Below are 17757 nucleotides of genomic sequence, written 5' to 3'. Positions count from 1 at the left end.
TTTAATTAACAAATGTGGACTGCTGAATACACATTACAAACCCCCAACAAGTAGACTGAGGCTTTTAGTGATGACTGACCTTAAAGAACCAGAAGACTCATCTGTCCCAGGAGGGGGAGCCCGGAATACCAGGTGTCACCTCTGGCTGATGAGTGAAACTGGGAGGCCGTGTACTGGCTCTAAAAGGGGGCTTTGTATCCCTTTTTCTCTCTCTCAACCTGAGGGGAGAGAGCCTCAGCTATTTTCAGTGGAGAGAGCTTCAGCCATTTTCAGTTCACCACACTCTGAACCAGACAGGGGTAGAGATAACAGAGTCAGATAGACAACAATTCATATGCAGATAATAACTCCCTAGAGGATATATATTCCCTAAGAGGAAAAAGCTGAAGCCCAGCTCTACTACCAGTCTTCTCTTCAGAACAAGACCCCAGAGCCTGGGGAAAAACAGCCAAAACAGAAACTAAAAGGCCACAGCTCCTTAAGCCAGTTGGGAGTGACAGACTGACCGGCACCACCTGCTGGGCAGGTTAGGAAAAGCACAGTGGCTAGAGACCACACAGGAAAGTCTATCAATCTCTAAGACACACCTGTAGGGAGACTTGAAACTGAATATAGCCCCACTCTGAGATCTGAACCCATTCTGGCCTGAGAAAATCTGATTGGGATAACCAAGGAAACCAGATACCTAGACAACAGAAAACTACAATCTACACTGGGAAAAATGAAGACATGGCCTAGTCAAAGGAACAAACTTACACCTCAATCAAGATTCAATTGAGATATTGTTTCACTTTAGTGAAACAATCTATTATAGATTTTCAGAGAAATAAGCTAAATCAAATAAAAAACCAAATCAATGAGTTCAGGGAAGGTATGGCAAAAGAAATGAAGGATATAAAGAAAACACTGGGCAAACATAAGGTAGACATCAAAAGTTTGAAAAAACAACTGGCAGAATCTATGGAAATGAAAGGCACAACACAAGAGATGAAAAACACAATGGAGACATACAAGAGCAGATCTTAGGAGGCAGAAGAAAACACTCAGGAACTGGAGAACAAGACACCTGAAATCCTACACACAAAAGAACAGATAGGGAAAAGAATGGAAAAATATGAGCAATGTCTCAGGGAACTGAATGACAACATGAAGCACATGAATGTACATGTCATGGGTGTCCCAGAAAGAGAAGGGAAAAGGGGCAGAAGCAATAATAGAGGAAATAATCAATGAAAATTTCCCATCTCTTATGAAAGACATAAAATTACAGATTCAAGAAGTGCAGCGTACTCCAGATTAGATCTGAATAGGCCTATGCCAAGACACTCAATAATCAGATTATCAAATGTCAAAGACAGAGAGAATCCCGAAAGCAGCAAGAGAAAAATGATCCATCACAGACAAAGGAAGCTTGGTAAGACTATGTGAGGATTTCTCAGTAGAAACCATGGAGGCAAGAAGGAAGTGGTGTGATATATTTTAGATACCAAAAGAGAAAAACCACCAACCAAGAATCCTATATCTGGCAAAACTGTCCTTCAAATATGTGGGAGAGTTTAAAATATTCTCTGACAAACAGACAATGAGAGAGCTTCTGAACAAGATACCTGCTCTACAGGACATACTAAAGGGAGCACTACAGACAGATAGGAAAAGACAGGAGTGAGAGGTTTGGAACACAATTTTGGGTAATGGTAGCACAACAATGTAAGTACACTGAACAAAGATGACTGTGAGTATGGTTGAAAGAGGAAGGTTAGGAGCATGTGGGACACCAGAAGGGAAGAGGAAAGATAAAGACTGGAACTGTATAACTCAGTGAAATCTAGGGCACTCCACAATTGTGATAAAATGTACAAACACATTTTTACATGACAGAGAACAAATGAATGTCAACCTTGCAATGTGTTAAAGATAGGGTGGTATTGGGGAAAAAAATACAATCAATGGAAACTAGAGACTATAGTTAACAGAAACATTGTATTATGCTTCCCTTAATTTAACAAAGGCAATATACCAAAGCTAAATGCCTGTAAGAGGGGGACATAAGAGAGGGCTATGGGACTCTTGGCATTGGTGATGTTGTCTGACTCTTTTATTCTACTTTAGTTTAATTCTGTCTTTCCTTTTGTTGCTTTTTAGTTGTGATTTTTTTTTCTCCTTTTCTTTTTCTTTTGTCTCTCTACCTTCTTTGACTCTTCCTCCTTCTTTGTGGAAGAAATGGAGATGTCCTTATTTTGATAGTCATGATGGTGGTGAATACATAAATATGTGACTATACAGGGAACCACCGATTGTTTACTTAAGATGAAAAGTATGGTGGGTGAGCAAAACTGTCTTTAAAAAAACCCAACAGGTTGATGAAGAAACCTTGAGGGCACTATGTTGAGTGAAACAAGTCAGATACATAAGGACAAATATTGTATGGTCTCACTGATGAGAGCGAATTATAATATGTAAATTCATAGACATGAAATATGGGTTACCAGGATATAGAACAGGGGTAAAGAATGGGGAGTGGTTGCCTGTTATGAGCAGAATGTTCAACTGGGTTGAACTTGGGTGTCTGGAGGTGGACAGAGGTGATGGTAGCATGTTATTGTAAGAATAATTAACAGTGCTGAATGGTGTGTGAATGTGGTGGAAAGGGGAAACTTAGTGGCACATGTGTAACCAGAGGGAAAGTTGGAGGTTGAATGACAGGAGTGTGTAGAACAGTGAATCTTGTGGTAGATAATGTCCATGATTAATTGTACAAATACTAGAAATCTCTTTCTTGAACTAGAGCAAATGTATGACACTATAACTAGAAGTTGAAAATAGAGTGGTGTATAAGGAAAGGAATGTACCTATTACAAACTGTGTATTACAGTTAGTAATATTTTAACATTCTTTTATTGGCAGTGGCAAATATACTATACCAATACTATGAGTCAATAATGGAGAGTGAGTGGTTAGGGGTATGGGAGGATTTGAGTTTTCTTTTTTTGTCTTTATTTCTTTTCTGGAGTGATGAAAATGTTCTAAAAATTGGAAAAAAAATTGTGGTGATGGATGCACAGCTGTATGATGGTACCAAGGGCAATTGATTATGCACTTTGGATCTTTGGATAATTGTATGGTATGTGAAGAATCTCAATAAAATAAAATTAAAACAAAACAAAACAAAACAAAAAAAGGAATCCAAATTGGAAAGGAAGATGTATAATTATCTGTGTGCAGATGACATGATCTTACCTGTAGAAAACCCTGAGGAATCCACACATGCAAAAATGTTAGATGTAATAAACTAAATCTGCAAAGTTGCAGGACACAAAATCAACATGCAAAATTCAATTCTATTTCTATACACTTGCAATTAAGAATCTTAAAAAAAATAAGAAAGCAATTCCTTCACAATAGCATCAAAAACAAGAAAATACTTAGGAAGAAATCTAACCAAGGAGGTGAATGACTTGCACACCAAAAACTACAAAATATTGCTAAAAGAAATTAAAGAAGATCTAAATAAATGAAAAGACATCCCAAATTATAGATTGGAAGACTTATTATTATTAAGATGATAATACTACCCAAGGCAATATACAGATTTATTGCAATCCTTATCAAAATCACAGCAAGGATTTTTTTGCAGAAATAGAAAGCCCATTGTAAACTTCATATGGAATTTCAAGGGGTCCAGAATAGCCAAACCTCTTGAGAAAAAAAAGAAAAAAAGATGGAGGACTAACACTTCCTGATTTCAAATTTTACTACAAAGCTCCAGTAAGTAAAACAGTGTGGTACTGGCACAAGGATAGCATATAGATAAAGGGAATATAATAGAGAGCCCAGAAATAAACCCTCACATGTACAGTCAATTGATTTTTGATTAAAATGCCAAGTCTTTTTAACAAATAATACTGGATATCCACAATCAAAAGAATGAAGTTGGACCCTTACCTTATACCGTAGGCAAAAAATTAACTCAGGGACATCTGGGAAAATGGCACAGTGGGTGAGGCAGAATGGGCTTCTCCTCTGTGAAAGAAACTAGAGAGGGGCTGGAGGATGCCTGGGACTGCATTCGGGGTGTGACTGGACATAGAGGGACCCCTACAGTATGTGGTGGGGATGTGGAAAAAAACATGGAGAGACAGCACCTCTAGGGATGGGGTGAGTTTGTTTGGCCAGAACCGCCTCCCAGGGCCAGCAGCAGAGAGACAGCCACCAGGCAAGGGAGTAAGCAGCAGTTCTCCATTCCCATGCACCCACCTTGGCAGTGAGCCAGGGAGGTGATCCCCCATAGCTGTGCAAGTTTGGATGTATTGTGTCCCCCAAAATGTCATTATCTTTGATGCAATTTTGTGGTGCAGACTTATTAGTGTTGATTAGATTGGAATCCTTTGATTGAGTGTTTCCATAGAGATGTGAGTCAATCAACTGTGAGTGAAACATTTGATTGGATAATTTCCATGGAGGTGTTACCCTGCCCATTCAGGGTGGGTGTTAATTGGATCAATGGAGTGGTATAAAGGAGTTCACAGACAAGGAACTCAGGGAGCTGTGAGTGACATTTCTGGAGAGCAACTGAGAGTGACATTTTAAGAGGAGCTGCAGTTAGGAGAGGACAAAATGCCCCAAGAGCAACATTTTGGAGAACACCATTTTGAAATGCAACCTGGGAACAAGCGGACACCAGCCATGTGCCTTCCCAGCTAACAGAGGTTTTCCCGATGCCAATGGCCATCCTTCAGTGAAGGTACCCTATTGCTGATGCCTTACCTTGGACACTTTATGCCCTTAAGACTGTAATTTTGTAACCAAATAAACCCCCATTATAAGAGCCAATCCATTTCTGGTATTTTGCATTCTGGCAGCACTAACAGACCAGAACAATAGCCACACGGCTGGGAGCGTCCATGGGAGAACCCGGGAGGCAGCCTTTACTCTCCCCCCATGGAAGTCCATGATGTGCACCAACAAGAAGCAGGGATAGGAGAGGGCACCATAGGAAAGCATCAGGAGCCCCTCCCACACCCCAGGGTACGTGGTTGGCAGGGAGTGGGGCATGGTTGAGCTGGAGTGTGCCTTTGAATGGACTCCCTGCCCAACTGCACAGGGCCCATATCGCAGTCCCAGTGCACACAGAGAACTAGTACACCGATTGGATCCTCACCCAGTTTGGACTTTGCCCAGCACATAGGAGAAATTCAAGGAAAACCGGTTTGAGAGTAAAAGGCAACTCAAGAGTGCCACCTGCTGGTAGGATAGGGAAACTGCACAACAGCAAGCTGTAAATCTGCCAAATCATATACAAATGCTGGAATAATCCTGCATTTCCCAAAATAACCTTATCAAGACAAGCAAATGCCCCAAAGCCAACAGAAAATCATAAAGCACTTGAAGAATCTACAAGATATGGACAAGCCAAACAAACTAAAAAGCCAGAAGAGAAACAAAATTTGAAGAAGTTAATTAAAGAAGTATATGCAAATCTCCAAAACAATTTCAGTGAGAAAGACATAAAGGATATCAAAAAGACTCTAGAAGAGCAAAAAGAAGAATTTGAAGGAGTAGATTAAAAAATAGCAGATCTTATGGAAATAAAAGACACTGGATCAAGTTAAAAATATAATAGAGACACACAACAGCAGATAAGAGAGGCAGAAGAAAGACTAGATGAACTAGAAGACAGGGTAATTGAATGCAAATACACAAAAGAACAAATAGTGAAAAAAATGGAAAAATTTGAACTGGATCTCAGGGAAACAATGGACAACATGAAGCAAGCAAATATAAGAATCATTGGTGTCCCAGAAGGAGCAGGGTAAAAGCTAGGAAGAGTGTTTCAAGACATAGTTGGGGAAAACTTCCCAACCCTTCTAAATGAAATAAATATGCAAATCAAAGATGCTCAATGAACTCCAAATAGAATAAATCCAAATAAACCCACTCCAAAACATATACTGATCAGATTGTCAAATACTGAAGAGAAGGAGAAAGTTTTGAAAGCAGCAAGAGACAAGCAATTCACCACATACAAGGGAAACAATGTAAGACTAAGTACAGACTAATCAGCAGGCACCATGGAGGTGAGAAGGCAGTGGTATGACGTATTTAATATTCGGAAAGAGAAAAATTGCAAGTCAAGAATTCTTTATCCAGCAAAGCTCTCCTTCAAAATTGAGGAAGAGTTTAAAATTTTCACAGACAAACAAATGCTGAGAGAATTTGTTAACAAGAGATCTGCCCTGCAAGAAATACTAAAGGGACCTCTACCAGCTGAGAAAAAGAGAAAGGAGAGAAGTCTGGAGAAGGGCACAGAACTGAAGAGTATCAGTAAGGGTAACTTAAAGGAAAAAAAAGAGAGTGGAGTAAAAATAGATCTCACAACTAAAAACCGAAGGATAAGATGGCTGGCTCAAGAACTCCCTTCACAGTAATAACTTTGAAATGTGAAGGATTAAACTCTCCAGTTAAAAGACACAGACTGGTAGAATGGATTAAAAAGTATGACCCACTGATATGCTGTTTACAAGAGACTCATCTTAGACCTTGAGACAACAAGAGACTGAAAGTGAAAGGATGGAAAAAAATATTCTACGCAAGATGTAACCAAAAGAAAGCAGGGGTAGCTATACTAATATCAGATACAATAGGCTTTAAATGCAAGGATGTCATAAGAGATAAAGAAGGACATTATATACTAATAAAAGGGACAACTGACCAGAAGAAATAGCAATCACAAATGTTTTATGCACCCAATCAAGGAGCTCCAAAACACGAGACAAACATTGGCTAAACTGAAGGGAGAAATAGACACATCTACAATAATTGTGGGAGACTTCAATACACCACTCTCTTCTATAGATAGAACAACTAGACAGAGGACCAATAAAGAAATTGAGAACCTAAACAATATGATAAATGAATTTGACTTAAAAGACATATATAGATCCTTACATCCCAAAGTACCAGGATATACATTCTTCTTTAGTGCCCATGGAACATTCTCCAGGATAGATCACATACTGGGGCACAAAATGAGTCTTAACAAATTTAAAAAGATTGAAATCATTCAAAGCACATTCTCTGACCATAATGGAATGCAACTAGAAATCAATAAGCACCAAAGAACCAGATCTTTCACAAATATATGGAGGTTACGCAACATACTCCTAAATAACCAGTGGGTCAAAGAAGAAATTGCAATAGAAATAGTTAAATATCTAGAGATGAATGAAAATGACAACACAACATATCAAAATCTATAGGATGCAATGAAGGCAGTTCTGAGAGGGAAATAGCTCTAAATGCATATATCAAAAAGCAAGAAAGCTAAAACCAAAGACCTAACTGAACAACTGAAGAGGCTAGAGAATGAACAGCAAACTAACCCTAAAGCAAGTAGAAGAAAAGAAATAACAAAGAGTAAAGCAGAAATAGATGAGCTGGAGAACAAAAACAAAACAAAACAAAAAGACAATAGAGAGAATAAATAAAACCAAAAGTTGGTTCTTTGAGAAGATCAACAAAATTGACAGGTCCTTAGCTAGACTGACAAAGTCAAAAAGAGAGAAGACCCAAATAAACAGAATCAGAAATAGGAGCAGAATAATTACTATGGACCCCAAAGGAAAAAGAGGATACTATGAACAACTGTATGCCAACAAGCTAGACAATTTAGAGGAAATGGACAATTTCTTGGAAATATATGAACAACCTAGACTGACCCAAGAAGAAATACAAGATCTCAACAAACCAATCACAAGTAAAACGATGCAATCAGCCATCAAAAATCTACCTACCAATAAAGCCCAGGGCCAGATGGCTTCACAGAGGAATTTTACCAAACTTTCCAAAAAGAAATGACACCACTCCTGCTCAAACTCTTTCAAAAAATTGAAGAAAATGAAACTCATTTTATGAAGCTAATATCACTGAGATACCAAAAGCAGATAAAGATACTACAAGAAAGCAAAACTATAGGCCAATCTCCCTAATGAATACAGATGCAAAAATTCTCAAGAAAATACTTGCAAATCAAATCCAGCAGCACATTAAAAGAATTATACACGATGATCAAGTGGGATTTATTCCAGGTATGCAAGGCTGGTTCAACATAAGAAAATCAATTAGTGTAATATACCATATCAATAAATCGAAACAGAAGAGCCACATGATCATCTCAATTAATGCAGAAAAGGCATTTGACAAAATTCAACATCCTTTCTTGATGAAAACACTTCAAAGGATAGGCATAGAAGAAAACTTTCTCAGTATGATACAGGCAACATATGAAAAACCCACAACTAACATCATACTCAATGGGGAGAGACTGAAAGCTTTCCCTCTATGATCAGGTACAAGACTGGGATGCCCACTGTCACCATTGTTATTCAACACTGTGCTGGAAGTTGTAGCTAGAGCAATTAGGCAAGAAAAAGAAATAAAAGGCATCAAAATTGAAGAAGAAGAAGTAAAACTTTCACTGTTTGTAGACAACATGATCTTCTCTGTAGAAAATCCAGAAAAATCTGTATTAAAGCTACTAGAGCTAATCAATGAATATAGCAAAGTGGCAGGAAACAAAATCAACACACAAAAATCAGTAGTTTTCCTATAAACAAGTAATGAGCAACAGGAGAAGGAAATCAAGAAAAAAATTCCATTTACAATAGCAACCAAAAGAATCAAGTATTTAGGAATAAACTTAACCAAGGCCACAAGAGACCTATAGAGAGACAAGAAATTGAACAGGACCTAAAAAATTGAAGAACATACCATGCTCATAGATTGGAAGACTAAACATAGTTAAGATGTCAATTTTACCTAAACTAATTTATAGATTCAATGCCATATCAATTAAAATCCCATCAAATTACTTTGCAGAAATAGAAAAACCAATAGAATTTATTTGGAATGGCAAGGTGCCACGAATAGCCAAAAATATCTTGAGAAAGAGGAAGGAAGTAGGAGATCTCTCACTACCTGACTTTGAAGCATACTACAAAGCAACAGTGGTCAAAACAGCATGATACTGGCATAAAGATAGACATATTGACCAATGGAATCAAATTGAGTGTTCAGAAATAGACCCTCTCATCTATGGACATTTCATCTTTGATAAGGCAGTCAAGCCAAATCAACTGGGACAGAGCAGCCTCTTCAATAAATGGTGTCTGGAGAACTGTATATCCATATCCAAAAGAATGACAGAGGACTCCTCTCTGACACCTTATACAAAACTTAACTCAAAATGGATTAAGGATCTAAACATTAGTGCTAAGATCATAAGACTCTTAGAAGAAAATGTAGGGAAATATCTTAAAGATCTAGCAATAGGAGGTGGCTTCCTAGACCTTCCACCCAAAGCACAAGCAACCAAAGAAGAAATAGATAAATGGAATCTCCTCAAAAATAAACAGAAAAGTGAAAAGGCAGCCTACACAATGGGAGACAATATTCAGAAACTGCATATCAGATAAGGTTTTAACATCCAGAATATATAAAGAAATCCTACAATTCAGAAAGAGAAAGACAAACAACCCAATTAAAAAATGGGCAAAAGACATGGATAGACACTTTTCTGAAGAGGAAATACAAATGGCTCAACAACATATGAAAAGATGTTTAATTTCACTGACTATCAGGGAAATGCAAATCAAAACCACAATGAGGTATCATTTCTCACCTACCAGAATGGCCATTGTCCAAAAAACAGAAAATTACAAGTGCTGGAGAGGATGTGGAGAAAGAGGCACACTTATTCACTGTTGGTGGAATGTAGAATGGTGCAGCCACTCTGGAAGACAGTATGGCGGTTCCTCAGGAAGCTTAGTATAGAACTGCCACATGGTCCAGCAATTCCTTTACTAAGTATATACCCAGAGGAACTGTAAGCTAAGACACGAATGGACATTTGTAAACTGATGTTTATAGTGGCATTACTCACAATTGCCAAGAGATGGAAACATCCCAGGTGCCCATCAATGGACAAGTGGATAAACAAACTGTGGTATATACACACAATGGAGTATTACGCAGCTGTAAGACAGAACAAAGTCATGGAACGTATAACAAGGTGGATGAACCTTGAGGATGTTATGTTGAGCAAAGTTAGCCAGAAACAGAAGGGCAAATACTGTATGGTGTCACTAATATGAACTAACATTAATGAACAAACTTTGAGAGTTAAAACTGAGAACACAGATCTCTAGAAAGTTGTTAGAGATCCGGCTCTTGATGCTGAAGGATTATAGAATGATCAACAGGATTGTGTAGATCCAGAAATGGTGACTACAGTGCTGTGTGATGGTAGCACAGTATTATAGGTGCACTGACCAAGGATGTCTGTGAATAGGGTTGAGGGAAGAGGGCTGGGGGCATGTGTGAAACCAGAGGGAAGGATGGACAATAGAGATTGGAACTGTGTAGCTCGGTGAAACCTAGAGTGGTCAGTGATGGTGATTAAATACACAAATGTAAAAATGCTTTTATATGCAGGAGAACAGATGAATGGTAACCTTGTGGGATGTTGAAAAGGGATGGTACTGGGGGAAGAAATATAATCAATGCAACTGGAGTCTGGGGTTAACAGTAACATTGTAGTGTGCTCCCATTAAATGTGACAGAGGCAATATACCAAAGCTGAATGTCTGGGAAGGAGGGCTGTAGGGAAGGGGTACAGGATTCTTGGCAGTATTGTTGTTGACTGACCTGATTGTTGTATTTTATTTTATTTTTACTTTTCCTTTTATCCTTGTCCGGCGCCGCCCCGCTCGACCCCTGTTCCCCGGCCGGCGAGGGGAGAAACAAGGGATGAGAGAGAGAGAGATGCAGACCACGCAAACTGACCTGGCTGGAAGTCACGACTCGAGCCACACGGCGGTTGCGAGAGCAAGTCTTTTACTGAAGCTAGATAAGCATTCTCTGTTACAGGTTTCCACGCGGGGCAGAGTGCCTCGCGGGAGAGCAGCCTCGATGTGGCCGTCAGGTACGGCTCCTAGTGGGCTGTCTCCCCGAGGTTCGCTTGGGCAAACTCTTAAGTACTCTACTCATAACCAATGATCTAGCGCCGCGCATATGCACTCAATTGGCAGATAGGAATAGTGAGTGTGCACGTCATAAGCGGAAGCAGGATATGGGCGCCATCTTGGCTCATTCGATGGGCGGGGGGACTTTGGAGCAGGTTTACAGCGCATGCGCTATGCCCGTCCCGGGAGACGGCTCTCCACATATCCTTTTTATTATTCTTTTGTTTCAATTCTTTTTTTTTTTTTTTTTGAAAAACGAACATGTGTAAGTGCTAATTGTGGAGATGAATAGACAACCCTATAATGACACTGTAAACAATTGATTGTACACTGTGGATGATTGTATGGTATTTGAATATATCCCTATAAAATTGCAGGGGAAAAAATAAACAGAGGGTCACAAGTGTTGGAGAGAACTTGGAGAGAGAGATGTATGTATTCACTGTTGGTGGGGAAGTAGAATGCTGTAACCTATCTGGAGGACAGTATGGTGGTGCCACAAGAAGCTAGGTATGTGGGGGTTTCAAGGTCCTGCAACCTCAGTATGGGGTATATACTTGGAAGATCAGAGAGCAGGGACACAAATGGACATTTACCAGTATATATGGCAGAGTATTCACTATTCATGATAGACAGAGGTGACCTAAGAATATATTGATGGATGAACAGAATGGTGAACTGTAGTGTAAGCATACAATAGAAAACTGAGCGGCTACAAGAAGAAATGAAGCTGTGAGACATGAACTAGGTGAATGGATCTTGAGTACAGCATTTTGAGTGAAGTATGCCAGAAACGAGAGGACAAACATGATAATGCCTCACTAATATAGACTAACTGTAATGTGTAAACTCTGAGAACTGAATCTTAGAGCACAGCTTATCAGGGGAATGCTTATTGTAATGGTCCCTAGAGTGTAAGCTCTTACAGCAGTCACTTCTATTCCTGAGTTATCATGGTTATCTCTAAATCCTGAGATGCTGAGCTCCTTGTGTATAACCTGGTTGGTCTCTGGAACTTTGGGTATCTGTGTGACACATGAGACTCGGAGCTAGAACTTGGCGGCTATGAATGTCAATATTACCCCATTTGGCAACTGTTTAAAGTGCTGAAAAAGAATTCAGACTTTAATTAGAGATATGAATGAAGAAGATCTGGGTAGGACTAAGGCAAATCAGGCCCAAGGGTAAAGGACGATACTGACTGGGTTGAAAACTACAGCTTATGTGTGAGACCAAGGGAAGAGATGTTTATCTGATGTAGGATCTATATTTTCTGTAGCACACTAGATAATCTAACTTGTATGATCAGTTTGTTTGAACACCATAGGTGCAGGGAGTGGTGAATGGGAGGTGGGATTTGGTGAGTTTGTACAGGCTGGGGTGAAATCCGGACACATCCCAGAGTGATATGGGCAGAGAATATAAGAGTATTTGCGGCACACACACACACACACACACACACCCTGAGGAGCTGGGGAGAAAATGCAGAAGTGTTGGACTTCCCCACCTGGGCTATTGCTGATTTTCCTGCAAGCATTGAGAACTGCCAATTTAGTGGGCCGAGCCTCGATCTGGGGGCGTTCCCCTGTGAGGCTAGTTGCTGCAAGGGAGAGGCTAAGCCCACTCATAATTGTGCCTAGGAGTCACCCACAGAGAGCCTCTTTGTTGCTCAGATGTGGCCCCCTCTCTCTCTAAGCCCACTTGGCAGGTGAACTCACTACCCTCCCCCCTACGTGGGACATGACTCCCAGGGGTGTGAATCCCCCTGGCAATTTGGGAAATGACTCCTGGAGATGAGCCTGGACCCAGCACTGTGGGATTGAGAGGATCTTCTTGACCAAAGGGGGGAAGAGAGATGAAGCAAAGTAGGGTTCCAGTGGCTGAGAGATTTCAAGTGGAGTCGAGAGTTCACTCTGGAGGGTATTCCTATGCGCTATATAGATATCACCTTTTAGTCTTCAGTGTGTTGAAATGGCTAGAGGGAAATACCTGAAGCTGTCAAACTGCAACCTAGTGGCCTTTATTCTTAAAGATGATTGTATAACTATGTAGATTGCACAGTGTGACTGTGTGATTGTGAAAACTTGTGGCTCACATTCATTATACAGTATATGGACAGTTGAGCGGAAAAATGGGGACAAAAATCAGATGAAGAACTGAGTGGGATGGAGGGGATAGAAAGATTTAGATGTTCTTTTTTGCTTTTATTTTTATTTTGAAGTAAGGAAAAGTTTCAAAAATTGATTCTGGTGATGAATGCACAACTGTATGATGGTGCTGTGAATAATTAATTGTACACTGTGGATGACTGTAGGGTGTGTGAATATATCTCAATTAAACTGTATTAAAAAAAGTAAATGAACAATGGAGGAAGGAGGGGAATGGGATGTTTTGGATTTTTTTATTTTAATTTTCATTTTAATTTTTAGAGTAATAAAAATGTTCAAAGTTTGTGGTGACAAAAGCACAACTATATGACGATACTGTGAACAACTGTACACTTTGAATGATTGTATGTTATGTAATTATATCTCAATAAAATTGCATTAAGAAAAAGAAGCCATAAATTTAACCTAAAAAAAACTAAATGGATAACAATTTTGTCATCTAGAACGTTTAAGTGAGGCATATTAGATTTTGAGGTTTATTAAATACGGATTAAGTGCCTTGAAATAAAATGGGCAAAAGACTGGAATGGATATTTCTTCAAAGAAGATATACAAACGACTAAAAAGCACACAAAAAGATGCTCAACACCATTATCCATTAGGGAAACACAAATCAAAATCATACAAATCAAAAACCACAAATCAAATGAGATACCATTTCACACCCACTCGGAAGGCTGTAATAGAAAAGACAGATAATAATGAGGATTTGGAGAAACTGGAGCATTCATATATTGCTGAGGGAAATGTAAAACAGTTCAGCCCCTGTGGAAAACAGTTTGGTAGATCCTCAAAAAATTAAACATAGAATTATCATATGACTCAGCAATTCCACTCCTAGGTATATGCACAGAAGAACTGAAAACAGGAACTCAGACAAATACAGGTACACATATGCTCATAGCAGCACTATCCACGATAACCAAAAGGCGGAAGCAACCCAAGTGTCATAAATAGATGAATGGATAAACAAAACATGTTATATACATACAATGGAATATTATTCCGCCAAAGGAATTAAGTTCTGATACATCCTACAACATGGATGGACCTAAGCCAGACAGAAAAGGACTGTATAATCTCACTTATATGAAGTATCTAGATTAGGTAAAGTCATAGAGTTTATGAGGCGCTAAGGATAAGGGGGATGGGGTTATTGCTTTATGGGTAGAGAGTTCCTATTTTGAGTGATGAAAAAGTTCTGGAAATAGTGGTGATGGTTACACAAAATTGTAGAGTTAAGTGTAGGTTACTGTGAATATACTTAATGCCAATGAATTGTACAGTTAAAAGCACTAAAATGGTAAATTTTAAATAAATTTTATTTTACAATAAAAAAATTCAAAAGTATATGAAGTCCAACAAAATTCAAGTTTTCTCATGATCCCTTTAAAATTTTTAAGAACACCATGCAGCAAATTTTAAATCTCAATATTCATATGTTGGCACGTTAGCACATACCCAGTCTGTCTTTTACGCAACAGGAAACTTCCACATGGCTCATAAACCCTGTTCAGGATATTGAACTTTATTTGAAGGATAATGTGGAATAGCCACTGAAAGTGCCCAAACAAGATCAGAGCCTGGATGCAGAAGGGAATATGGATTGGAGGGTGGAAGCCTGGAGTCAGCGCTCTGCATTGGAGAGGGGGTTGCAGTGGCCTTGGCGATGGGGTGGAGGCCGGACGAGAAAGCTGTTTAAGGGCTGAAACAGCACCAGAGGCTGAAAGTGGAGTCAAGGGGGTGATCTGGGTCTCTGGATCTCTTGCTCCCCAACTCCTTTACTGTCCTTCTGTGTACCACTGGGCATCCCCTCTAAACTCCCCTTTGAGCTGGCACAACATCATTTTGGGCCTCAGATCTAGCCTGTACTTCTCAGGGTACTTATTGTGCAATGCTGGGCTCCCAGCTAGACAGCAAGCAGCCCAGTGCTCGGGCTGATTCTCACCATTACAAAAGTAATTTTTCTCATTTTAGGGTGAATGGGGATAGCTGTTCTTAAACAGTGGGCCTCTCATCCCCATAAACCCAAACAAGTTTTAGTCATTCCCAAGGGCAGTGCAATTCAAGTCAGCAACAACCACCGTGGGCTGCTCTGCACTGTGCCTCCAGCTGGAGGTGAAGCAGAGACAAAGCCCCTGCTCCTGAGTGGCTCCCACTCTAACCGGGGGACAGTCAGGCGAATAGCGGTTTCAAAAGGCAGGAGGAAAGCTGTGCTCGGACAGAGGAGTTGGCAAAGTACCTCCAAGGCCGGAGGAAGGAAGAGCCAGGAGTGGGGACAGGCGGCATGTGAATGGAATCCTGGAACCTCAGAACTGGAAGGGAACTGGAGTGGGGAAGGTTTCTTGGAGAAAGTTGTGTCAAAACAAGGGCTTTCCCCAGCCACCTGGCAACTCTGTGCTCCTGGGCATGTTACTTAACCTCTCTTAGGCTGTCTTTGACCTACAAAATGGGGTTCACAATCATAGGAATGTGGTAGATTTTAAATAACATATAGAGCCCTGGGCACAAAGCCTGGCATATAGTAAGCACTCAATAAATGTTAACTATTGTTATTATTATTTTTTTTAGCTATTAAACCATTCAAACATGTTTGCTCCTACCACTAGACCGTGAACATCTCAAGACAGGGATTATCATTTTAATTTACCTTTGGATCCTCATGTCGGACTCATATTTAGGGTTTTAATATTTGCTGAATTTACTAGCCTTTGAAAATGGAGTACATGTTCAACAGTTTTGAGGGACAAATCTCACGACCTTCACGAATCCTTAACTAAGGAGTGTTCCTACTTCAGGCGACAAAGAGCAGAAGCATGAAGCTGTGCGGGGGTCAGGGGCCAGCGACGCTCACTCTCTACCCATGTAACTGGTTCTTGCACACCAGTCACATAAAAATCCTTGAATTTTCATTGCTGAAACCACAAAGATAAATTCATGATTGCCAAGACACATAAAATATTTAAAAAAAACCAACAACTCAGCAATTTAAAAGGGAAGAAAGAACAGTTTTCCCTAAGAAAGATACTACAGGAATGGAGATTGACCAACGTTATCACTGACATTGGAATTTGTATTTTGTGATCTGAAGACTGGTTTAATCTCATCACAGAATCCTATCCCAAGGTCCTATGTTATGACTGCAGCAACCTCAGATGGTAGGTGCACTGCAATGCCTCATTAAGTGACTGCCAAGGGCCATAAAGTATACCCCACTAGCCTTCCTGGCTGGGTGCTTCCAGGATGCTGGGAGAATCCAGTTCATTATGTTCCCAAGGTGTGCTTATATGTCATTAAAACAACAACAATAAACATAATGAGACAGATCTGGCTCCACAGGTACCTCCAGTCAGTGGGTCAGGTCTACCACCTTTTAATAGAATAAATACTCTAATTAAAAGGCAGAGATTATCAGATGAATTAAGGGGAAAAAAGCAAGACTAGACTATATGTGCTCCTAAGAGATGCACTGTAAATATAAAGACAGAGGTTGAAAGTAAATGGATAGAAATTGTACATCATACAAATAAAAGAGTAAGGAGGCTGGTGTGGCTATATTAATAACAGGTGAAAGAGACTCTAAGACAAAGAGTATGAGCAGAAATAAAGAGGAACATTTCATAATGAAAAAAGTCACTTAGGGCATCATGTAGCTCAACATGACAGGTGCAGGCTATACTAAATATTGGTGTGTTTGGTTTAAAAATGGTTTAAAGGCCCTCACATTTATTTCAGGAGTTGGTGGAAATGGGTACTTTGGCAGTTTCTTCCTGAAATTAAATTTATTTTGAGCTGCAAATGAGAGATACCAATGGCTGAATGGATGGGGGGGTGGAGGGGCAGGACCTCTCAAAGTGAAGTTCACACACTGCCTAATCTCTGAGTGTAACCAATTTTGGTGAATTCTTTGTGACTGATGCAGAACTCCAGCAACAGTTTGTTTAAACACACAGAGCAAGGAGCCGGCCCTCTGACGAGCAGAGATACAGGCTCTGCCAGGTTTGCTTTCTCTGCCAGAGATGGTGGACATATAGCAGAAGGCACATGCAGACAGAGGACCCAGACACTTTCCTCTCCCTGGGTCCCAGCACTTGCCCCTCACCTTATGGGCATCCATGAGGTTCATGACAAGGTCGAGGTCCCCATGTACAGGCTGATCCTCGGCCAGCTGAGGCTCCACTTTGTACAACCAGTCAACCAAGGCCTGCAAAACATCCATGAACTGACCTGAAAACAGCAGGGCCTCCTCCAACTTGTGCTGCCTGAGGAAACCACACAAACCCCAGCATGTTTAGGGAGTCTTTTTACGAATGGCCCAGCTGAAGCACAATATTGTGTGAACTTTATATAGGGAGGGATCATGTTGGAATAGTTAGAGAGATGCTCACACATTTTTACTCAAAGCGTTCGGTAGAGTAGATTAAGTGTAGCACAGGGGACACGTATAGAGCCCTTCTGACATATTACAATCCATCAGCTAGCTCTCCACTCAGACACACCCCAACAAGGTCTGCATTAATCACTTTATAAAGTTCCTGCAGTCGAGGGGGGTGGCTGAGGGCAAGGTTCAG

At 40.1% G+C, this 17757-nt stretch overlaps 1 protein-coding gene across 1 annotated transcript in view; it reads right to left on the bottom strand.

Annotated features, from left to right (window-relative positions):
- Positions 1-17757, bottom strand: part of LOC119514206 — a 62535-nt gene that overhangs the window by 44105 nt on the left and 673 nt on the right. Inside the window, exon 2 of the mRNA XM_037809860.1 lies at positions 17289-17448. Coding sequence (XP_037665788.1) covers positions 17289-17448 — 160 coding nt within the window. The remainder of the gene's footprint in view (positions 1-17288; positions 17449-17757) is intronic.

Source organism: Choloepus didactylus, chromosome 2, assembly GCF_015220235.1.
Source record: "Choloepus didactylus isolate mChoDid1 chromosome 2, mChoDid1.pri, whole genome shotgun sequence".
Lineage (NCBI taxonomy): Eukaryota > Metazoa > Chordata > Mammalia > Pilosa > Megalonychidae > Choloepus > Choloepus didactylus.
The sequence above is the reverse complement of the archived record's forward strand: the minus strand, read 5'-3'. Positions and strand labels throughout refer to the sequence as shown.